Below are 25092 nucleotides of genomic sequence, written 5' to 3'. Positions count from 1 at the left end.
CTCCTTAGATGGTTCCTATATACCATTAAATTTGAGGAGAGACTTACGAAATAAGCCATCCTCTGCTGTTTACCCATCTAACTTTTTAAACTCCTCCATTTCAATGCTTTTAATGTCAGAGCAACCTACTATGTCAGGTAAAGAACTATTCAATTAATTAAAGGGGATTTGGTTCACCAGTGTAAAATCACAACTTGGAATTCCTCCCAAGATAAGAGTGAGACTATGGTAGAATCACCTTCTATCTCTGAAGTGAAAAATTCAAACTACAGTATTTCCTTTTAGCCTACAAACTTCAATTGAAAACTTGATTTTTTCAGTTGAATAGCTGAAGACAATAAATCACATTTCTGCTGCAATAGTTTTATTCCAGAAGCTACCACAACTTAAATTTTGTTGAAAGCTGCCACATCCATTGATTGTACATAATCTTCGAATGCAGTGATCTTCTCTTCCAACATATCAGTTCCAACTTTGTCATCTTCAACTACACACTGAATTTGAAGTTTCTTTATTCCATAACCAACTGGAACTAGTTTGGCTAGAAAGATAATAAAACTGTTAAAACAATCTACTATGTTTATCCCCTACAATAGATATTCAGTGTGGATAATGTGCAGAAGCAAGCATTCAGGAACTTGAATTACAGCTCCCCTCATACAGGGACTCTCCCTGAAGTACAGCAATTAAGAAGTGAATTTAAAAGGGAGAAAATTATTCATCATAATTCATCATTTTAAAGGAGGATTCTAGTAGCACTCTATTTAGTTGTCTTTTATTAAAATGTGTTAGTCTGGAAAAGCGGCCACCAAACTGATTTATGGCAATAATTTATTGCTATAAATGATGAATGTTGTAGAGACACAACCTTTGACCTACCCCATTCATCATTTAAGTTTCAAATGCTGTAGTAAACTTACTCTCAAATAGAGGGTATGGTAAGGGTAACGGTACTGTAAATTACAGCGGCCATCAGAATTCAATGACCTAGTCTAGGAGCCCTGGTGGTGCAGTAGTTAGAATGCAATATTGCAGGCAAACTCTCCCCATAACCTGAGTTTGACCTTGACAAGTCTCAACGTTAACTCAGCTTACCATCCTGTAAAATGAAGACGCAGATTGTTGGGGGCTATATACAAATAATGCTGACATTATAAACCACCAGTGAGTGCTGTGAAGCACTATGTGTGGTATATAAGTCAAAATAGTATTAGTCCACAACACTGCCAAAAATCCATTTTGGGATACTCAGTAAGAAATTTGACTGGCCCTACTACACACCAGTTGGACTTCTCAACAAAAAGCCCATGGTTTTGTGAAATGGAAACAATAAACTCTATGAATTTTTGGGGACATGATTTAAGAAGCAATTCAACTATACATAGATCTTTATGCATGTGAAGTGTACTCTAAAAGTAATGTCATAATTTTTTCTATCTCCAACCAGTTACTTACAGGATCCCCACACTAAGCCATCAGTTTGAATGCTTCGGACACACTCCTCCAATTTGGACATATCTGTCTCATCGTCCCAAGGTTTTACATCTAATAAGATGGATGACTTGGCAATCAGTGCTGGTTCTAGAGAAACCAAAGAATAACAAAAGCAGTTGTTTTACATAATTTCAAGAAGTTATAGCAATTGCCAAAGTAGTGCAAGATTGGAAGATGTGGAGAGACCTGGTCCAGAGAATTGCCAAGAGTCAGACACAACTGAATGGATAGCATCATCATAACAACTGTATGGTAACAAATTTCCTTACACAACCTAGTGATAGTACTCAAAAAAATGTTATTGTTTCTACTTAGAAAAAAGCTAAAAGTATCACGCACTAAATGTTTAAAACTTCTAAACTGCAAAATAAGATTAAATTTAATTAGCATAGGAGAAGAATACAAGATATGTTATTGTTCGTTACACCGAAACTCTCTTCTCCTGGTTGGGAAAGGAGCATTCTGCAAGCGTAACGGCTATTTTTCCACAGTTGGAATACTGCAACTGCTACAGCACAGAACAGTTTCAGTCCAGTACCTGTGGAATCACATATTTGCTATGAAATCACCATTGACAGAAAAACACATAATTTAAGCAGGATGTTGTGCTACTTCTATAGTCTTGGGAATTTATCTTCACCTGTATTCAGACACTTGAACTGTAATTACAGATTTTAAATCAAAGCAATACCTGTAATAAGAAATATATTAGACAGACTATGGTTAATCTAGGAAATAATTCAGACTGAATAAATTTAAGGAGTGCTGAAGGGCTAATAACTTACTTTTGGCCTTCTTTGATTCATACTGAGCAAGCCGTTCCTCCCTTAACCTTTTTGCTTCTTCACTTTCCTAAAGAAATGAAAAAACAAAGTTAAATAAAATAAAGCAATTATTTCCTTATCAAGCTCAAACTCAATTGGATTTCAGAAAAACAAATCATCATAATTTCAGACGAAAGATGGTGATTTGGTTTTATTCATCATGTCACCAATTCGAAACTTTGAAAAAGATGAGATTTTAATTTTAAAACACTATCTACAAATTTAATATGCGTTAGACTATAAGGTAAAGCTTCCCCTCAAGTGAAGCATGATTCCAGATTCCATGATTACTACTATATGTCCACAGTTCTCTTGATAAAAACACAAAAGTGCTTTGTGAATGCGATCTTCTAGAACATTTTTATTTGTTTTTCCTGTCTAGACTACTGCCCTAGGTTTTCCCAGATGTCATCCATACAAAATTTACTGTGATTTAAGCTTACATAGCTTTTTCAAAGTCAGTGAAGTTGGATAGATTGTACCATCTACCACAGCTTTACAGAGTAAAGCATTATCTAATGATTTCTTAGGTTTATACCAAGTGTTTCCACTAAAATATAGCACACACAGACAAAAAGGCTAACATTACTATACAATAAATTCAAAAATAAGGTCAAATTTACATACTGTAATTGCAAATCTTAAGTTACAACACAGCCCATCAATTAAATTGCTTAATAAAAGATTGAATTATTTTGCAAAGTTAAAGGGATTATTTTTCATAGTCTGAAACCACCTATTTGGGAAAATTGTTGCCCAATATGATCACTTGGAACCAGCTATTACCACAAATTATTGTTCAACTGCACTCATCTCTGCCACTATTTTGTAGTGAAGGAACAGCTTAGTCTAAGAGACTTCTCAAAGTGAGCACAATCCTTTTATTGAGATATAAGAAACAATAGTCTGTATTCTGGATACAACGAAATTCTAACGACCACAACAGTTACCAAAGGCCCAGATTTATCAGGTAACCCCAAAAGACACTATGGTCAAATTGCATTGAAGGCCATAGAAAGTTCCAAAAGAACTAATAAAATCACATTCCATTGCACCACCCTTTCATTCACCAAACAAATTTTAATTTCAAATCCTTGTTTAAATCCCAAATGAAATTGGGCACTCAAGTAGATCTGGGATACAATTGCAAGCTACCTTTTTGGTCATATTGGACCAAAGTGTACAGTATTTACATTTAGCATATAATTACTAAATTCTACTGGGTCAGCTGAAAGATTTTTTTTAATTACTATAAAGCAATAACAGAGCCAGTTCCATTTTTATTGTTAGGATGATTAAAAAATTAGCAACACCAATTTCTTTCCAAGTCTCATATCCCTTTGCAAGATATAGGAACTGAAAGGAATCTCAATAAGATAAACTGACTTGTTCAAAACTGTAGGCCAAATCTCCCAGATAATGTCAAGTTATTAACTCTTCTCTGCTGCCCTCATCTTCAGCTCCAAGTGGACTCTGTAGTGTGTTTGTCTATAAACTAAGTCCTTTAGTTTGTCAGTTTTTAAAGAAACCATGTGTCCATTTTGCTCCAGTGCCTTCACTCTCAGTTAAATGAAGGAATGACCTGGCTCTATTGGGGGTTCATGCTGCTTAGAAAAAGCAAGCCTCAGTTATGTGAGATTATTTATATTAGTCACATCTTCAATTGAAAAAATTACATTTTTCCCCTAAATAACTGAGACAGTTGGCTCTTGAGGTGAAACATTTTCCTCACACATCATCCTTGCAAAATTTCATGTTGGCAGCAAATCTAAGGCTATCAAGAGAACGATCCTTCTATAAAGGAGAGTATTTGTAACTATGTGGTCCTTTGTGCTCTCTGAGCTTACCTGTTTTCTTGCAGAGGTATCACTACACTACTAGCATCATCATTTCCTCTCATTTAAAATGATCTTTCTATGCAATATATTTTTCACACAACCATTCCTCCTTCAGCCCACCAACCAACTGAAAAGAATGGGGCTGATGTGAATTAGGGTTAGATGTGATTGTAATGGCAAACAGAAAAAGCTGGGCAACCTCTGAAGGAACATTGAAATCCTTCAACAGAGAAGCTAAATATATTCCATTACAATTCCATGGGGTGCAATCTAGTGCAATTGGGCAGTATTGTACATAGTGTCTCACACACTGTTTTAACCGTTTAATCTTAACTGCATTATATTTTATTACATAATTCAATTAACTTCATGCTGCTTCTTATGTAAGCCGCACACAAAATTAAGAGGAAGAAGCTTAGGGTACCTCATCTTCATCAGAACCAAAAAGATCAATGTCATCGTCATCTTTGTTATCTCCACCTGTGCCTGTACTGTCTTCAACATCTGCAGGGCCATATTTTCCCAAAGCTTTCTTCACACCAGGCAGACTAGAAAACAGACAGCATTTGTTAACCGTACATTCCTGTTACTTCAGTGTGGTCCAGAATAAAGCTGTAGAAGTGCAGCCTCCCTTTGCCAACCATTTAACAGCTGTCCTTAAGCATATTGAAATTTTCTAAATTGGGAATTTTCTAAATCTACTTGGATAAGATTTGGATTACATAGATTATGAAAGCTCGTTTTAAAATGTAAGCACTCCATCTCTTGTATAGTCAGTCCTTGACTTGTAACAATTTCATTAACAACAGCCTTCAAAAAAGTCAGTTATGATCTAAATTTGAACTTACAACTGTCACCCTACTCCTGCAATCATGTGACTATAATTCAGGTACTAGACAGCGAGTTTGCAATTGTTTTTTGCTGGGTTTTGGCAAAAAATGACATTGGTTAAGTTGGATTCATACTTGCAACTAGCGATTCAATTTATGACCACTGAAAAAATAGTTGTAAAACTGAGTCATGTGATGACTTATGACTGCAACAACAGAAATTCTAATCCCAATTAAGAACTACCTTTAAGTTTATAATACAATTTGTTCAATGGCATTCATCAGGAAAAGTGAATCACAAATTTAAAACTGCCCAGTTATACAAATACTAACATAGAGATCTTACTTTCTTAGAAATACAGAATGGCGAAATTTATATTAATGACTACTGTACAAAAGTGGGAAATGTTTAAGTTTCATTTTGGTTGTTAAAGTAAACATATTCAGGTGAGCAATCAGGCAAGGTTCATCTTTTTCTCTTTGGGACTCCCACTTTCTCCCACTCAGAATCACTTTTGATAGTGAGATGGGCAACATATAGCCTCCTATCTCAGAGGTCCATCCCCTATCTTCCAATCCCGTTGCTCCCTTGTCGCAATCTCGGTATGATATACTCCAAGGAATCCCCATTTTCCCAACTCTTCCCTTTTCTCCCTCCCCTTAGCCACCAACATCCCTGGTCTTTTCCCCATTCCTCTCCCAAACTACTTCTGCCTGGGTTAAAATAGCCCTGGTGTTCAGAACTAGAACAGAACAGTCCAACATGCACATTTTTGGAAACATGAGCCATCATCCCTGGCAGCTTCCTATGCAAAGAATATTTTCCATAGCCCCATTGGAAAAATACCTCAAACTCTAGATTTCTGAAAAAAGGATACTTTATATTTCTGTGAGCTTCATTTGAAACACAAAATATAAGACCAGAAACAGAAATGCAAATAGCAGAAATGTGCCTCACCTTGCTTTTTGTTTCTCATAAGATTTAATGTGGTTGTACCACCTGAGGGCATGGTATAACTCAGGAGGAGGGGATGAACCAACTGCTTCAAATACAGCAACATCTGCCTGTGATGGAACATACCTGCAGGAAACATAATCATGAATTTTAATTAGCAAAGCCACTTTAACTTACCAAAGAACGACCATAATTACTATAAATTAAACACCAATAGTATGGATTCTATGGTAGCTTTGCAACTTTCACCTTTGGGAAAATTACAGGGTGGCTGAACTTAACAGTTGACACAAGGTGGCTCTTCAGCTGCAACTGTGTTACTGTCTGATGGGAACTAGCCCTTTCATATTCAGTCCCTTTCATATTCAGTCTACTAAGGTTTGAATAGAGCAGCCCTGTTAAATTGTGACCTTCAGATCTGGCTCTTTAGTAGGATGGATTGACCATAATGTATCTTCATACTGAAGTAGATGGATTTACAAGAAACGAGGAGCGGGAATTCCTTGTCAAAAGCAGTAATTTGAAGTTGCAGCTTCATTTACATCTGACATACCTAAGGTGTGTGTGTGTGTGTATTAAATCTACCAATTAACCCCAAATAAAAATTGTTCCATGCCATTGACAACTCAGGCTCACAGACTAGTTTCAATCTCCCCCCCTTCATTTCATAGTTTCATTAGTTATAATCAAAACAGTTAATTGCAAAGTTCATTTCCAGCACAAGCTCATTTATAAAAATAGACATGATATCTGCAGTTGAACCTTTTAAGCTGCAAGTGGTTTTGACTGAAATCCCCGCCGGGCGGCCTTTCATTAGCCTATTCATTCCCTCTCCTAGCACGTTGTCCGCAATAAGAACCACATACGGTTTCAGAACAACAAAACCAAGGCAACGTAGGTAACAATGTTGAACGTTCCAGGGATGATGACGATGGGAATGTTAAATTCGTTATAAATGTAATTACGGTCCTTGCCTTTCATATTTTTAATAAACGAGTGTAAAAAGAAACGCCCTCTCATTTATTCTTCTCTGATCGCATGGTGGCCATTAAAGCTCCTAGCCAGGCCTCACCGCAGGGCCCTGCCCCAACTTTACTTGGGAAAGCATGTCAACGAGAGGCAGCCAGGGCCTACAACGCCGAGAGCGTGCGGAGAAAAAGACACGCTTTTCTCAAAGGTTCCTCCGCACAGCAAGACAAGACGCGAGAAAGCTGCTGCCTGGGTCCCTCACCCCTCGATGTAACTTTTATCTGCTAAGAAGGCGTTCAGGAGCTGCAGCCCGGAGGGAGATTTCAGGTCTCCAAATCCCATGATGGCGCCGAAGTTGTCAGTTGCAATGGAAAGAAGGAAAACCTCCAGCCAGCAACCGACCTCCAGAACACCGCCGTCCCAAAGAGAACGGGTCCCTTCTCTGCGGTGCTTATATACACCACAACGGATCCTTCCGCATGCACTTCCTAGAGGTAATATCCTTCCGCCGCGCACGCCCCTCATGTTTCCTCTCTGCCCTCCAGAGAAAGTCGCGCGTGTTTTCCGACCGGTCTTTCTAGGCGGCCGGAAATTACCGAGCGAGTTGCGGAAATTGCCGACAACACCGCCATTAATTTACCGGAGAGAGCGTTAAAGGGAGTTCTGTTTTGAGGTCGAGGAGCCTCCCCGGCCGCGGAGGTAACAAGGGAAAATGGTGACGGGCGGTTTGGTCGAGCGAGCAGGCAGCCCCTTAAGGAAGGCCTCTTCCGGGCGCTGAGAAGGAGGAAGCCAGGAGGGGCTTGACAGGGACGCCCTTGACCGAGGTCGACCTCCGGGCTTGCTTTGTTTTCTTTTTGCCGCCCCTTCCGCTGCCAGTGGAGAACTCCGTCCTTCCGCTCACCTGCGCGACTCTCCTCCTTCAACGGCCTCTTTAGGGAGTTTTCGGTGCAAACCGGGTTCCTAAGCGCGTATGTCTGAAGTGTTACCATCACGTGGCAAGGAACGCGCAGGAACCAGAGGGTTAGGAAGGACGGAGTGGTCGCGGGGATGTGCAAGTGCAGTTCATCTCATAGGAGCACCGTCTGATTCCGTGTTAATTCAATAGGCGTGGTGTAGGGCAAGTCTACGAATCAGTTTAATATCTTGATTTAAAATAAAACATACACATTCAGCAATCTAGCTTTAAGGCTTTCATTGAATCTCTCTCCCCCCCCCCCCCGAATGTTACCGTACTGCTCTTTGAACCAGCTCGTGCGAGAGTCACCGTACGATCTTGGTAACGTTTGTGTGTATCTTTAATTAGATTTGGTTTTCAGCATACTCCGTATTACAATCGCAAATGTTATCCCTCCTGGCTCCTGAAGGCTGCAGTTTTTAAAACCAGGTTTGATTTAATTTTGCACAGAGGCTGCTGGACTGTTTACCATATGTAGCTACCTAAGATTGCAGGGGTTGCACTGTTGCCCCCGGAAGTGTGCTGCAGTCTGTTGACAACCAGGCTCAGCCCCCTTTTTCTTTCCATTAGAAATGTTTATTGGCAGTGCTTATGTGACTTACTCAGGACTGAGGTTTACCCGGGGATGTTAGGAATAATTGCCGTCGAGTAACAGGTCCTATTATTTTTATTAAGTAACAATTACAAAGCCTTTTCTTAAAATTTTTCAATAGCAGAACAGAAGTTTAAAAGGGGCGCCATTTAATTAAACTGCATCTAATGCTGTTTGAATTGAAACTATAGATATTGCTTATGTTAATAAACACAACACGTTTAAAGTTCCTTGTATTTTACAAAAGTTGTAAACAAAATCAATTGCTGCAAATACTTAATTCCACCCACTTGTTAAAAATCTGGATGCCTTCTCTTGCTTACTTGAGCTCACGAATTCCTGATTCTTAAAATTTAGGAATTCATAGGACATGGTTGTAGATGAAAAATATATCTCTGAATAGAAATTTGGATTTAAGATTTTTGGCTCAGTTTCAGAACAACTGAAGATTTCAAAAGGCTGAGCTGCAGTCTATAAATTGATTGTGATCTAGAGGATATTGCTATGAAAGTGTTAGCTGTTTTTCATGAGACAATTTTAAAACCATTGTTTGGCTTGTAGTGTATTTTAACTACATATGCTCACACAACATCTTGCTATTATTAAAAAGACACTTGTGATGTGTCCCGAGTCCCTTCTGGGAGAGGGGGCGGTCTAGAAGCACCAAATATAAAATAAATAAATAAATAAATAAAGTACAGTGGATAACAGAGTTGGAAAGTTTACCTTGTAGGTCATTTATTCTAACGGCCCACCCAAGCAGGAGACCCTACACCATTTCTGACAAATGGCAGTCCAATCCCTTCCTGAAAGTCTCAAGTAAAGAAGCTCCCACCACTTCCGAAGGCAAGCTGTTCCATTGGTTGATTGTTCTCACTATCAGAAAATTTATTGTTATTTCCAGGTTGAATCTCTCCCAGTTCAGTTTCCATCAATTATTCCTTGTCTGGCCTTCAGGTGCTTTGGAAAACAGCTTGATCCTTCCTCTGTGGCAGCCCCTCAAATATTTGAATATTTCTATCATGTCTCCCCTGTCCTTCTCTTCACTAGACTAGCCATGCCCAGTTCCTGTAACCGTTCTTCATTTGTTTTAGTCTCCTTTCCCTACTCATCCTGGTTGCTCTTCTCTGCACTTTTTCTAGAGTCTCAACATTTTTTTATAGTGTGATGACCTAAACTGGATGCAGTACTCTAGGTGCCATCTGTTCGCCATCATGGTTCTAGGGCGTTAGCTATTCCTGCCAGCTTAGTATCATCTGCAAATTTGGTAAGTTCCCCTTCTATTCCCTCATCTGAATAGTTTATGAAGATACTAGAGCAGTGATGGCGAACCTATGGCACGCGTGCCACAAGTGGCACACGGAGCCATTTATCAGGGCACACGAGGTGCTCCCTGTCAGCTGGCCAGCGCGCATGCGCGCGCTGGTCAGCTGAGTTCACCTTTTTAAAAGCTATTTTTCGCCCTCCCCAGGCTCCTATAAAGCCTCTGGAGCCTGGGGAGGGCGAAAAAAGCATGTAAAAATGGGGGGGGGGGTTGTGTGTTGTGCACGCATGCGCAGTGGGGGGTGTCGCGCGTTGCATTATGGGTGCGGCACGCCCGCACACGACCCCCCTGCGCTCCCCCCACTTGTGGCACGCGAGCCAAAAAAGGTTCTCCATCGCTGTACTAGAGAGTCCTGGGCCTAAGACGGAAGTTACCCTGCTGCTTATTTCCCTCCATGTAGACTTAGACCCATTAAGGAGTACTTATTGAGTACGGTTTGTCAGCCAGTTGCGAATCCATCTGGTGGTGATGCTATCTATTTCCACATTTTTCTAGCTTACCAAGAAGTAAGTTGTGGTCTACTTTGTCGAATGCCTTGCTGAATATAAATATATTATGTCCACAGTATTTCGCTGGTCTACTAATTTAGTCAGTATGTTGAAGAATGAAATAACATTGATTTCGCATGATCTATTTTTAACAAACCCATGCTGACTACTAGTTATTACTTTTCTTGTTTCTAGATGTTGGCAGATCTGTTTTTTATTATCTTTTATTTATTTATTTTATTTATTATTTATTTATTTTATTATCAGTGTCTTCCCAAGTATTGATGGTCTGTAGTTTTGTGCGTGTCCCCCCCCCCCCTTTTCTTGGGAAGATGGGAACCACGTCAGCTCTTTTCCAATCTTCTGGTAGTTCCCTTATGCTCCAGGATTTTTTCAAGATGTTTTGCAGTGGTTCTGAGATGACATCTGCCAGCTCCTTTAGAACTCTGGGATGTAATCCATCAGTTCCTGGTGATTTGTATTCATCAAGATCAGACAGTGTTCTCCTACTTTTTTTTTTTTTTTTTTGCTTATTTTAACTTTTATTTCTAGTCTGTCTTACAGTTATGTTTTTGGTAGGTTGGGCTATAGTTTCTTTTTATGTGAAGACCAATGCAAAGAATGAGTCAAGCAGCTCTGCTTTCTCTCTGTTGCCTGTTACTTCCTTGCCATCTTCTCTCCTTAGCAGACCAACTGTTTCCTTGATTTTTTCTTGTTATTTATATATTGGAAGAAACCTTTATTATCTTTGACTTTTGTTAAAAGTCTTTGTTCATTCTGAGCCTTTGCTTTCCTGGCCGTCTTTGCAGATTCTGGCTATCTGCTGATATTCTGCATTAGTTGTGTGTTCCTCTTTCCATTTTTTGTACTTGTCCTTTTTGTCTTTCAATTTGTCAGAGAGATCTTTGTGCAGCCATGCTGGTTTCTTCTTGGATTTCTTGTTTTTCCTTCTCAGTGGTATTGTACTTTTCAGATTTCCCCAAGATTCTTGATTTTTTTCTTGGATTTTCATCCAAGGAATCTTTTTCAAGTTCTGAGTTTATTAAAATCAGCTTTTGTAAAATCTAAGATTCTGGTATGTTCTATTGCTTGTGTTTGCGTTATGTTGAATTCTAGTATGATACGGTCACTCTCATCTAAGGTTCATGCAGTTTCAACTCCCTCTATCACTTTCTCTCGGTGTGTAAGAATTAAGTCAAGTATAGTTCCCTTCTCTACCTTTTGAACAACAAAGTTGTTAGCTAGGATGGTTAGGAACCTATTAGTTTTCCAATTGATATCAGGGTAATTGAAGTCCCACATTAGTATTGTAGTATGTTTCCTACATAGATTTGTTAGTTGGTTGGCAAAAAGGACATCTATTTTTTCTGCTTGATTGGGTGGCCTATAGTATACACCTATGGCCATGTCATTTTTTTCCTTTATATTCACCTATATGCATTCTATGAGGTGTATAGCCAATTGAAATTGGCCATTGTGAAAAATAAACTTCTGGACTAAGATTGGCCTCAGCTTGAAGTAGCAGGGATATTCTTAAGACTTTATGTTGTAAAAATGAAATCTACACTATTTTCTTATTTTATTTCTTAATTCTAAAGAAAATTCAAATTGTATCAAATAACTAAAACAGTGATTATAGAATTCTTGATAAGTGAATACATTGTGATTTAAATAATTGAACTTTCCTAGCTAGTGATGCTTATATTTAAATTGATTTGATTTACAGTTATATTTAGTTTTTTGCATTCTTCCACTTTTGCATTCTGTTTAACCATTTTTATTCTTTATAGTGGTATAACTGAAGACCTCAACTTTCATTTTAGGTCAGAGCCAATACATAATGTGAAGTGGGAAAAATGCAAAAATATCAGAGTTAATTTAAATACGACCTGGGCAAATAGTTTCAGATTTTCATGGTAATTTTTTAAAAAAAATCTGTCATCTATCTTTATAACCATTTTCACTGTAAATATAATGACTGGCAAAATTGAAGAATAGCTGATGCTTACAGCTTAGTTCATTAGGTGACTATCAGGTTGCTGAAAAGCTTTCATTTATTATTAGATTTTTATCTGTAAGCTGGATTGGAAATGGATAAGCGGACATCCCAAGCTATATAGGCTAATACAGGCTAATAAGTAGATTTATTGATTAGTGAAGTCACCATGAAAGGCTTTCTGTGATGATTTTATTCATTCTTCCTTCCTTCCTTCCTTCCTTCCTTCCTTCCTTCCTCCCTCCCTCCCTCCCTCCCTCCCTCCCCTTTCCTTTCTCTCTTCCTCCCTCCCTCTCTCTTCTCTCTTCCAACATACTTACACACATACATAAATGCCTTATTTACAGTGAAATCAAAGGTCTAATTTGTGCACCCCTCCCCCATCCTCTACCTAAGGCTTGAAGAAATTTTTGGGTAAGAGACAGTTTCTATTTTCTCATGTTTTCATAACAGACTAATCTTTTTTCTACTGATTTAAGAACTGGGGCCTGTACTCAGTTCTGTTAAGGAGTGTGAAGTATTGCGTTATTTGTTGGCTCAAAAATTGCAATGTACTTTCCTCATTAAAGCAGGTTAAGAAACCTTTGTTTCTTAACTTGCATGCTTTTGAGAATTTTGCCTTTTATTCTTCTTTAGAGTAAACAGAATAAGCAGTGGTAAAGACAGTCTTCTTTATTCCCCCCTTTAATGATTTGCTTCAGATATTACTCTGATGTTGCACCAGATTCTCTCCGTTGAATGATTTGTTTATAGGTAATAGACCAAGGAGTTTCTGGGTTGTAAGAGCTATGACAATAAATCATGGTATGGTCTTTCTGTACATTATTGGATTGTCTTGGTGAGCATCCCCATGGGATTCAGAGAGAAGACTGATGTATAAACTTGTGGCAAGTGTCAGAAATGATACACCATGTCCTATGAACTCCAGATGACTGTTTTTCACACTTATGACTGTTGTGGCATCAGATGCTTGGCATCTGACTGATATTTATGACGGTTGCAGTGTCCCAGGATCATGTGATCACCTTTTTCGACCTTCTGACAAGCAAAGTAAATGGGGAAGCCAGATTCACTTAACAACTGCAGTGAACAACTGAACGTTAAGTGCACAACTTAACAATTTAACAATTGCACTTAACAACTTAACTTGTCAACTGTAGTGATTTATTTAACAAGTGTGCCAAGAAAATTTGTAAACTGAGGACTACGTGTGTGTGTGTGTGTGTGTGTTGTATTTGTACTGATAAATAAAGGGAGACTAGTATAGATATATTTCGAGCTAATTAGCTCTCATCAGCTAGCCATACCCTTACTGGGATTTGAACCTGGGCTGTATTATATCTTAGGCAGGAGTCTTAGCCACTAAGCCACAAGCTCGCCTCCTTATCAGTTGAGCCAGGGAAATAGGTATGTATTTGTGTTGCAACCCCTGGTATGCCTAAATATGGGAGGAAGGTCACTACTCCCTCTTTCTGTCCTTCGGCTCATCACCGAAAAGCATCCAGGCAGAAAACCATATTTTTATTTTTAATGTTGCCTTTTTATATTTGTGTTGTTTTTGTGCTGATAAATAAATAAAGGGAGACTAGTATAGATCCATTTCGAGCTAGTTAGCTCTCATCAGCTAGCCATACCCTTACTGGGATTCGAACCTGGGCTGTATTACATATTAGGCAGGAGTCTTAGCCACTAAGCCACAGCTCTCCTCCCTTATTTATATATATAGTCATTATAAATCTGAATTAAATCTTAGGTTCTCACAATTTTAAATTATAAAGCTATTGCTTGAACTTCCTCTTATAGGGCTTTTCCTAAAATTTATTTTCAGCACTATGCTGCGACTCCCTGCTATCCACAAGACTCTTGTTGGTGTTACCCGGACTACTACAGGATGCGGTAAGTTGGCTTTCTATTCAGATCCAGTCTATATGATGATTCTCCATGTTAATTTTCATTATTGAGTTTGCTAATGTCATATTTTTTCATGGGTTCTATTATTGATAGAATCACTGATTCCAAAAAGTAATTGTTGCTTCTTTTCTTGGATTTGGCAACACTCAGCTCACCTTAGCACCTCTCTAGTGTTAGGATTCAATTACAAAATGTTGCTCCTTGAAATAAGTGGTGACGTGCATTCTCAAAAGCCTGGCTTGGTGTACACTAGTTTGTAGTCATACAGTTTCTCAGTTTGGATATACTACTTGATTCATTCTTGGTTGGGAAACTCGTGCTTATTTATTCGTTCAAGATGTTAAATCCAGTCCTTTGTCACATGAAAATTTGGACTACTACCAGCTTATAGCTATTTTTGAAACATTAAGAATATTGAAACCAGTTCCAGAGAGCTGAAATTGTTGCAATTGTTTCCAAGCTACTATTTATCATAATTAAGAGTAATGATTTACCTCTTTCATTTTGTATAACTTTTGTATGATAGGTTGATGAGAGGTCTGACTTGGCATGTGTTACTGAGAGCTTGGCGGTGCAGAGGGAGGAGTCTCTTGTAAACATGCATATCTGGATTTTGAGTGCAGCATCAGCCAAGATCCCAGGGCAGGTGTGATGGAGTGGCTATGGTTGTCCAGGATACTTTGTTGATGTTAGACACAGAAATCATTTCCATAAGAAGATTAAAATTATTTTTATTAAGATTGACAGAATCTTGCAAATCTATCTGTGCTGTACCTCCTCTCCTTTCTTACAATCCAGTGAATTAGGTGTCTCTCTGAGTAGCTTACAAATGCTATCTGTCTGTTGTGGCATTAAGAATTTTTTCCCCTTGTCCCTTTGAGCTCACGAATCTTCATTGAGGTCTTCTGCCTTACTCTCTACAGATGGCTTTCAGGGGCACTGCTCAGAGGTAACCAGATGCAATAATGATAGTATCCAGCTATATATCTCTGCCCTGGGTCAACCAAGTGATAATGCTGGAGTGTATGGAAACTATAGAATCTCAATGTCTCGAAGCTATAAAGCCTGGATGGAGAGGAACACATTTTAATTCAAACCTAGAAAGACTGAGTAGCTCTAGGTTTTAGGCTCCCCTGGATCCAGTGATTTTTCAGCTTTAATTTTGGAACACTGGCATGTCCAGGAAGTTTTTGCAGTTACAGAACAAGTTGTGTGCCATTTTTTCTTTAATCAGGAGGCAGTGCTCACAATCACTTATAACTTGGTCGCCTCCTGAGAGGATTACTGTAACACTCACTACACAGGAATGATTTTGAAAATCATCTGGAAACTTCAATTGGTCTAGAATGTGGCAGCACAGGGAATTATCTCATTATGCCCACGTCACATCTTTGTGAACTGCACTGGATCTCAATTTGCTTCTGGATGAAGTTAAGAGTACTGATTATTACCTATAAAGCTCAGGTAGGTGTGGGACAAGATATCTGAGATATCTTACAACCATCATCTCTTCTCATCCCATTAAATCAGGCAGGAGGGGCATACTCCCATCAATCAGGGACTGTTGTCTAGAGAAGTTCCCAAAGTAGGCCTTTTCTATTACAGGAGCTGTCCTCTAGTACACCATTCCCCTCACACTGAGATCTAGCTGCAGTGGTGGGTTGCAGGCGGTATGCCCCGGTACGGGTGTACCGGAGCCTGCCTGGAGCACCGGACACCATTCCGGTACGGTGCTCCGGAGAGCCCCCCCGCCCAGCCGCGCTCCTTACCTATCTTTAAAGCCTTTGGCGCTTCCGTGCACACTCATGGTGCATACAGCGCCTGCGCGATGCTCCGCAGAGCAGCTGGAGCATCACGGAGGCTTGCAGAGGCGTCGCTGGAAGGTAAGACGGATGCATGTGCTGCGCGTGTGTCTGCACACACCGCACACGTTCCTGTGCAACAGAATCTGGAACCCACCACTGTCTAGCTGGCACTAACTGTGCTCGTATTTCAGAGTTTTAAAGCCTTAAAAACATGGCTGTTGTCTCAGATACGAAACTCAGGAGGTTGTGATGGGTGACAATTAGATGGCTGCTATGGTTATGGTTTTTATTGTGACTTTAAAACAAAAGATTAGTCACTTAGAGTTACTGCTTTTGAAATGGATGGCCATATAAATGTATTGAAATAAAATAAATGATACATAATAATACATACTTAAAAGATGAAATGATTAATTATTGCATTAAATAATTACCTAATTCTGTTTTATTCAAGCACGCACTACTTCTACGGCAGCTGGCAACCTGATAGAAGTTTTTGTTGATGGTCATTCTATTTTGGTGCCTCCAGGAACCACAGTACTTCAGGTAGAAGGAATTTATGCTCTGCATAACCCCATGTAAATATTTGTGTTGTTTTATTTTCCATTCTTTTAAATTTGCACACACACACACAACCCTTACCAAGATTTGTGACACCAAGCTTTGGTTTATTACAGTTCACCTCTCCAGATTGATGAACTAAATAATTGTTGTTCTTTTTTTTTTTTAGTGTTTGATGTACATAGCCAGGGAAGTCTACAATGTTTTTTTTTTACCTTGGAATAGTTCTGGCAGCCTCAGATTGTTAATTCATTTTGTTCATGCATGTGCATTATCCATGGTACACCACAGAGGACAAACTAGCTTTGCATCAGCTGGCTAACAATCGAAGAAATATTATCCCGCGATTATATGCTTGGATGGCAAACATACCAATATTCCACTCTCCTCCCCTTTTCCCCATAAACACTTCCTGAGATGAATTGGACTGAAAGAGAGTGATCATTCCAAAGTCACAGCCATGGGTTCGCCATCATGGGATTAGCCTATATGACAAAATTACTTGTAACAATCAGTTTGTTTCAAGTACAAGTTGTGCTTATGTAGCCATTAGTAAGTTATTTTGCATTGTCCATAGAATTATCTTGTTCCAAGTTAGTGTAGGATGAAAGTTACTGATTTAGTTAAAATTAATGTTCTTTTATAGTGGTCCATTTTATTAAAGTAGGTTAAAGTTAAAACTTCAATCTGAGCTTGGTTCTTGATGTCATGGACATCTCCATTTATTTCATTCTTTTGTTGTTAATAGCACAATATGGAAATGGTATTTTGCCAACAGTATGGATGAATTGCCTTTTTTGGGATATTTCCCAACTTCCCAACGAGATATTTTCTGTAGTCCCCATCTAGTTGGTCTGCCCCTGATTAACTTACAACATGCCTTTTGCTCTTAAGTAATCTGTCTTTCAAATATTCCATAACTTAAAAAGGTTTTATATAAGGTTGTATTCTTCACCTTTCACATCTAAAGTTTCTTACTAAGACAACACTAAAATTATTTTTAAATGAAAAGAGTAAGCAAATGATATCAAGGAATACTTTTTTCTCTTGCTCTAAATTGTTCCATTTTCAGGAAATAACTATGCCTAGGTAACTGTGACTCTCACCCTTCATTTTTATTGTAAAGGAGGAAAATGTGTTATTTTACTATAATTACCTTGAAAAACTATAGGCTTTTTAAAGAAAGGTATGAGGCTCCTAACATCCTAACAGATAGTACTATAAATCTGGAATTGGTAGTTCTTATTTACTTATTTCCTCTTAGCATCATTTAGAAGTATCTCTGCATAAGTGATTAATGTGTATTAATCTACTGGGAAAAATTACTTGATACTGCACAATTATTTTTGTGCTACCCTCTAGTCTTTCAATAAACTTATGTTAATTAGATATATAATTTAGTACAAAGTAAATATGCTTGTTTATACCTTTAGATCATCAGCCAATACTTTCCAAGCATATTTCAAACAGGTTTTATTTATGCCATTTGATTATTCCAAACCACTGTGCAGCTTTAATATTAATGAAACATAATATATGGTATAATTATTGGAAGGCACATAGGAAAGAATATCTATTGCTTTAAAACTTGGTCCTTGTGATTCAAACAATGGTTTGATGTTGCTGGATTTACACATTGTGCTAACGTAAGTGAATTCTTGTTCTGTTGTACCTTGTTGGGTGATAATAAATTATGATTTATGATTTAATGTGCATGTGAATTTTCACATCATTTTAAACTGTAATTTATATGAGAGAATAAAATTAGTTTTATAGTGAAAAAATGTTTTGTAATTTTTAAATGGATAGGCATATTATGCAAAAAATGTATTTCTTGATATAGAGGATTATTAGAAGTAAAAATGTTTGTAAATTAACTTTGACTTCAACATTTTTCATGTATATGTCTATGAAGGGAAGTAGTAAAGACTGCATATTTTGAGGAGTTTTTGATGTTGCATTTAAACATTCAGCAACATTCATGAGCAGAGTTATTATTTTATTTTTACTAGTTTCTCTTTTTCTTTGTCCCGTATTCTTTCTCTAAACTTCTTGCAAACTTTATTTTAAATTGTTATTTATCTTTAGTTTTTATTTTTGACACTTCTACAAATAAGGAGAAAGCACAATTGCTTTAATACAGCAAAAGAGATAAAGCAGCTTCTTCCATGGCTGATCTGCAGGAGGGGAATATTATGCAGTCCCATCCACAGTTGCATCTCTTCTCTGAACCTAGGTGAGAATTGAGTAAAGAGAGCAACAAAAAATAAACTCTCCTTTGAGTCAGGCCAAGCAATCTGGTGATTACCTATACTGTCATGTAGTTTTCTTGACAATAATGCCATGCAGTAAATTTCTTTACACACACACACTCTGCAGATTTTATATAAATCCCGATTGAGCATTTAGTTCTATAGTCTGACATTTTAAATGAACTTAGGTGTTCATACAATGTTATCATCTTAAGCAACAGATGTTTGTTTCTCTGTATTGTGCAGAACTCTTAGTACTGAAAAAAACAAAGTACAGAAAAGACAATCAAGGAAATTCTAATAGCTTCCCTGTGTGTGTGTGTGTGTGTGTGTGTGTGTGTGTGTGTGAGAGAGAGAGAGAGAGAGAGAGAGAGAGAGAGAGAGAGAGAGAGAGAGAGAGAGAGAGAGAGAGAGAGAGAGAGAATTCTTTAGATGGTATTGGCCTTTATATGCATTGATTGTTCTCAAGAAGCTAAGATGTAATAATGTGTCAGTGTAGTATATGTGCACTTGACAAAAGGCAATGGACATTTTGTTAGTGCAGATTTTTAAAGTGCTGTCCAAGATTTTTTGGTATGCTACCCAGTGTATAGATAACCACTGGGACCATCATTGTCAGTTTTGCTTTAATATTTCAACAAGTTTTCCAATCTTGATACTTTGTGATCTTCTCCAATTGTTTGATTCTATTCTACTATCTCCTAGTATTGCTACATGAATTATCCACTCTTTCTTCTTTTCAACCAGTTAAAACTGGTGGGATATGAGCTGAGACTTTATTAGTTTATATTCAGAAGTCCCATAGTATTTTAACTTGCTCATTTTCAACTATTTCAATTCAGTTTTTCGTTATTGGCACATGATAATTTTGACAGATGTTCCAGTGACTCATTTGGCAATTGTGCTATCAGTTTGCGATCTTGCACAAGCTAAGTATATAGTGTACTATTTATTCTGTCTTTTTGCACAATCTGCACTTTGAATCATTTGACAATTATTTGATATTAATATCTAAAGTGAGGACAGCAGTATAAAAGCCTACTCTGGTCTGGAAGGTACATTCTAAAGTTTAGAGTGTCTACTGAAACTTTTTCTGTTGTGGTTGTATTTTTGATAGAAGATTGAATTTATTACTGCAAGCCAACTGCAAAAAATGAAAGCAAAGAAAACTACATTTAGGAATGTTGTTTTTTGTAGAAAAACATACAAATACAACTTACACCTTGATATTCTCTCATTTTGTTTCATCTCTAGGCCTGTGAAAAGATTGGAATGCAAATTCCGCGCTTTTGCTATCATGACAGATTGTCTGTGGCTGGAAATTGCAGGATGTGTCTTGTAGAGATAGAGAAAGCCCCCAAGGTATTTATATAAATATATTTTCTTGAAATTGGTGTGTTCAAAAAGTTTGAGGTATAGAATTTTTGATACATCTGTCAATAGCAGTTGCTTTCTGATATGATAAATGTTGAGTTTTTCTGGAATGTATTCAAAAAAATCTAACCATACATGTTTGCTTAAATTACTTCAAAAGGTGTAATAGGCTTTTAATTTATTGTTATGATTGACAAAACCCAATTCCCATTTAAAGAAAGATTCTCAAGAGAATTATGAGATGTGCAAAATACAAAAATATTTCATGTAGTGAATAGAATTAACAGCCAGTAGCAAAGGTCCAAATACCCTCCTTCTTTGCTTGCAAATATTAGGGTGTTGTAGGTTCGCATGGCATTGCTTCTTACTGACCAAAATCAGATTATTTTAGAAAGGCCATAAAGTAAAAAAGCCATTGCTATCACTGCTTTTGTTGTTCCTGCTTTCTCTACATTTTGCCTTTTGGTGTGACAGTTTTGGTTAATCATTGTATAACCACTGATAGACCTGCTCTCATATATATTTGACTTTAAAATGATTGTAAAGCCTTTTTTGTCAGCAGATTTTGTTAAATTGTGTGTTTTATTTTGTATTTATAGCTATCCATTACATAAGCAATCTTCAATTTTAATGTTATGGGAATGAGAAATCCTATCCAGTTTCTTTATAATAGTTCTTCCTATTTTATTGTAGTATTCTTAGTTCAACTAAACATCTTTTTGTGCTGCATATTTTTTAAAAATTTTGGTCAGAAAGGAAATATACCAGATTCCTTCAATATTTTGATTACTATTTTTAAAGCTCTTGAGAATTTAGTTTCTTTGAAGAGCGGGTGACCCGAATGTTCAACAATATTCAAATCTGATAGCACAGTGGAGTTATACAGAGTATTGGCCGTAAAGCACCAGTATGTTAAAATATTGACATTGTGTAAGCATACACAGTATGTTCACAGATTCATTAGTGAAATATCTTTTTAATGGTTGCAGCCAGTTGCTGCTTGTGCCATGCCAGTCATGAAGGGTTGGAACATTCTGACAAATTCTGAGAAGTCCAGGAAAGCAAGGTAAGCTACCTTTTACTGCAAGCAGTTCTTTGCGTGCTTACATGAAAGGGCTGTCCTTGTATATTCTTAATGTATTAGAATAATTTCAGAGAATTGGATTTCTCCCATTTTTTCATTCTCCTTTAAAAAAAGAAAATTCAATTTTTAAGAGGAAGAGGATATACTGTTGTTCGCAATAGTAAATACATTTATTTGTGTTTCATATAATTTTCCAATGTTTTAGTATTAACTACCATATTGCAATCATTTTTGTTTTTAAACATGGATCTACAACAGAGAAGGTGTAATGGAGTTCTTGTTGGCTAACCATCCATTGGACTGTCCAATTTGTGATCAAGGAGGGGAATGCGACCTTCAGGTATTATTCCCTAAAATATTTTTTAAATACTATTTGAAGAAATCTGTTTCTCAGCCACATGAGTTGGTTTGCTTTTGTTAATTATCTTTAGGATCAGTCAATGATGTTTGGCAGCGATAGGAGCAGATTTTTGGAAAGCAAACGTGCAGTTGAAGACAAGAATATCGGTCCTCTTATAAAAACTATCATGACTCGGTGTATACAATGTACTCGCTGCATCAGGTAACTGCTGGGTACACCAACAGACTACAATATGCTTTGTGATTTGGGGAAGCCCATATATCAGTATGTAATAACATTATAAAAGTGTTTTACCAGGCCCAGACATTCAAGTGCATAAATAGACATGTTTGCAGGAAAGTTGGATCAGACTAAGAAGACAATATTCATCATTTGTTCAGATGAATAGTGAGGTTTCTGATCTTTTTTTATATTCAGTTTGATTCTTACTAGAACCATTGGCCGACAATGATATAACATTAAGTGCAAGTAGCACTTGCAAAGTTTATTAACTCATATATCTTTATAACATCACTTGCAATGTTACTTAGGACTATTGATTGGATAGCTATTAATCAAATGCCACTTGTACAGAAGAAAAAAAGAGTTGTATATAGTAGGCCCTAGGCCAGTGATGGCGAACCTTTTTTGGCTTGCGTGCCACAAGTGGGGGGAGCGCAGGGGGGGGTCACGTGCGGGCGTGCCGCACCCATAATGCAATGTGCAATCCCCCAGTGCGCATGCGCGCACAACGCGCAACCTCCCCATTTTTACAGTTTTTTTCCCTCCCCATTTCATTTCATTTCATTTATTAGCACTTATATACCGCCCCCTCTCCCGAAAGGGACTCGGGGCGGTGTACAGTCCATATTAAAAAACACCAAATAAAATACATGTATGCATAGGAGGAGGATAAAATAGGCCAAAACTGTACAGCTAATAAATAAACAATATAAGAATTTAAAATATCATACAATTTATGCACTATCCCTCTAAAAGCCAGTAAAAAGTATATGCCAGGGGGGCAGACGTTGTAAATTATGCCAAACCAGCCAGTCGGAACAGGTGTGTCTTCAGTTTCTGTCGGAAGGAGCGGAGGTCAGTAGTGGTTCTAATGTCGGGGGGGAGGTCATTCCAGAGGGTTGGGCCCATCACAGAGAAGGCCCTACTCCTCGGTGTCGCCCGTTGGCATTGCCTCGTGGACGGCACCAGGAGAAGGCCCTCCCTGTGAGAGCGGATTGGCCGCAGGGATGTGTGCGGGAGGATGCGATCCCGCAGGTAACTAGGCCCTATGCCATGGAGCGCTTTAAAGATGGTAATCAGAACCTTGAACCGCACCCGAAAGACCACAGGTAGCCAGTGCAGCTCGCGCAGGAGAGGTGTTACGTGGGAGTACCTAGTACTCCCCATGACTACCCGCGCGGCTGCGTTCAGGACTAGCTGCAGTCTTCGGGCGCGACCCAAGGGAAGCCCCATGTAGAGAGCGTTACAGTAGTCCAGGCGAGACGTCACCAGCGCATGAGTGACTGTGCGTAGGGCATCGCGGTCCAGAAGGGGGCGCAATTGGCGCACCAGGCGAACCTGGTGGAACGCCCCCCTTGCCACGGCTGCCACATGATCATCCATTGACAGCCGGGCATCTAGGAGGACGCCCAAATTGCGCGCCCGTTCCACAGGGGGCAATTGCTCGCCCCCTATGGCCAGTGATGGAATTAACTGGCTGAACCGAGGTGCCGGTAGCCACAGCCACTCAGTCTTGGAGGGGTTGAGTTTGAGTCTGTTGTCCCCCATCCAGACCCCGACGGCTTCCAAACACTGGGACATCACTTCGACAGCCTCGTTGGGGTGGCTTGGGGTTGAAATGTACAGCTGCGTATCATCAGCGTACAGATGGTACTCAACCCCAAAGCCACGGATGATCTCACCCAGCGGCTTCACATATGCGTTGAACAAAAGGGGCGAGAGGACCGACCCCTGCGGCACCCCACAAGAGAGTGGCCTCGGGGTCGACCTCTGCCCCCCAGTCAACACATATTGCATCCGGCCGGAGAGGTAGGAGCCGAACCACCGTAAAACGGTGCCTCCGACTCCCATCCCCTCCAGCCGGCGCAATAGGATACCATGGTCGATGGTATCAAAAGCCGCTGAGAGATCTAATAGGACCAGGATAGAGGAACAACCTCTATCTCTGGCCCTCCAGAGATCATCCACCAACGCGACCAAGGCTGTCTCGGTGCTGTGCCCAGGTCGGAAGCCGGACTGGCGTGGGTCTAGATAAACGGATTCGTCGAGGTGCCGTGGAAATTGCTGCGCCACCACATTCTCAACAACCTTCGCTAAAAAGGGAAGGTTGGAGACTGGACGATAATTAGCTAGCTCCATTGGGTCAAGTGAAGGCCTCTTGAGCAGGGGCTTCACCACCGCCTCTTTCAAGGCAGCCGGTAAGAAGCCCTCACCCAGCGAGGCGTTCACCAGGCCCAGAAGCCAGCTTCGCGTCACCTCCCAGGATGCCAGTACCAACCAGGAGGGGCACGGGTCCATTGAACATGTGGTGGGTCGTAGCCGTCCCCGTAACCCGTCTAAATCCTCGGGGGCAACAGAGTCAAACTCCTCCCAGAGTGGACTCACAAGACTCACTGATGTCGGCTCGTCCGGACCACTGGGGGTGGCCCATCCACTCCGGATCTGAGCGACTTTGTCTTGCAGATATTCTCCAAACTCCTCTGCTCTTCCCTGCAAGGGCGCCTCCCGCGTCTCCTGCAACAGGAGAGAGCGGGTCACCCTAAACAGGGCGGCAGGGCGGTTATCCGCAGACGCAATGAGAGCGGCACAATGCCTACGTTTGGCCGCTTTCAATGCCACAAGGTAAGTCCGTAAAAAGGCTCTTACCTGTGTTCGGTCAGATTCGGAGCGTGAGGACCTCCACCTGCTCTCTAGACGTCTCCTATGGCGCTTCATCACCCTGAGCTCCTCGGTATACCAAGGGGCCCGGGTGGCTCGCTGCCGCAGGAGAGGTCGCAGAGGCGCGACCCGGTCTAAGGCCCCCGCCGTCGCCCTATTCCAGGCGTCGACTAGGTCCTCCGACCGAGCGCGGGTTAGGGCTACAGGTAACGGCCCAAGCTCCGCCTGGAACCTATCCGGTTCCATCAAGTGCTTGGGGCGGTACCAGCTTGAACATACTGGTTCCGCCTCCTCGCGGTGGAGGGTAGCGCCAGGGAAGTCGAGCCGGAGATATGAGTGATCTGACCATGACAGGGGCATAATCTCTAAATCCCCTATTCCCAGATCACTCGTCCACTGTTCAGATACAAAGATAAGGTCCAGTGTGTGGCCGCCTTCATGTGTGGGGCCCTGAATTAGTTGGGTCAGGCCCATGGCTGTCATGGAAGCCATGAACTCCCGAGCCACCTCAGACGCTGCTCCCGTCGACGGCAGGTTGAAATCCCCCATAACCAAGAGTCTGGGAATCTCAACCGCCGTCTCCGAGACCAGCTCGAGGA

The 25092-nt window shown here is 39.8% G+C and overlaps 2 protein-coding genes across 5 annotated transcripts in view; one reads left to right on the top strand and one right to left on the bottom strand.

The window, feature by feature from the left end:
• Window positions 1-347: 347 nt before the first annotated feature.
• EEF1B2 (eukaryotic translation elongation factor 1 beta 2) lies at window positions 348-7347 on the bottom strand. Its single transcript, XM_081938869.1, has 6 exons — window positions 7173-7347; window positions 5945-6067; window positions 4581-4704; window positions 2280-2346; window positions 1456-1581; window positions 348-541 (listed from the first exon to the last, which is right to left on the bottom strand). Exons 1-6 carry the CDS (start codon window positions 7250-7252, stop codon window positions 387-389), a joined length of 675 nt encoding a protein of 224 aa, XP_081794995.1. The 5' UTR covers window positions 7253-7347; the 3' UTR covers window positions 348-386.
• A 102-nt stretch (window positions 7348-7449) lies between these two features.
• Window positions 7450-25092, top strand: part of NDUFS1 (NADH:ubiquinone oxidoreductase core subunit S1) — a 36170-nt gene continuing 18527 nt past the window's right edge. For 2 of the 4 annotated variants that reach the window (XM_081938865.1, XM_081938866.1), the window contains exons 1-7: window positions 7466-7609; window positions 14094-14161; window positions 16436-16527; window positions 20049-20156; window positions 21158-21234; window positions 21511-21592; window positions 21684-21814. In XM_081938865.1, coding sequence (XP_081794991.1) covers window positions 14098-14161; window positions 16436-16527; window positions 20049-20156; window positions 21158-21234; window positions 21511-21592; window positions 21684-21814 — 554 coding nt within the window. In that variant the 5' untranslated portion in view covers window positions 7466-7609; window positions 14094-14097. Of the gene's footprint in view, window positions 7610-7861; window positions 8028-14068; window positions 14162-16435; window positions 16528-20048; window positions 20157-21157; window positions 21235-21510; window positions 21593-21683; window positions 21815-25092 lie in introns of those variants that run through there. The other 2 variants (XM_081938867.1, XM_081938868.1) reach the window with 2 other exon arrangements.

This window comes from Natrix helvetica, assembly GCF_964273705.1.
Source record: "Natrix helvetica genome assembly, chromosome: 1".
NCBI lineage: Eukaryota > Metazoa > Chordata > Lepidosauria > Squamata > Natricidae > Natrix > Natrix helvetica.
This window is presented reverse-complemented; position numbering and strand designations above follow the sequence as displayed.

Bases quoted from the DNA above. Each gene is read 5' to 3' on its own strand.
- EEF1B2 (XM_081938869.1), bottom strand. From the start codon at position 7,252: ATGGGATTTGGAGACCTGAAATCTCCCTCCGGGCTGCAGCTCCTGAAC. The intron at 4,705-5,944 runs GTGAGGCACATT...TCTGTTTTCTAG, and splicing joins TATGAGAAACAAAAAGCAAG to TCTGCCTGGTGTGAAGAAAG. The intron at 542-1,455 runs GTAAGTAACTGG...TTATCTTTCTAG, and splicing joins TGGCTTAGTGTGGGGATCCT to CCAAACTAGTTCCAGTTGGT.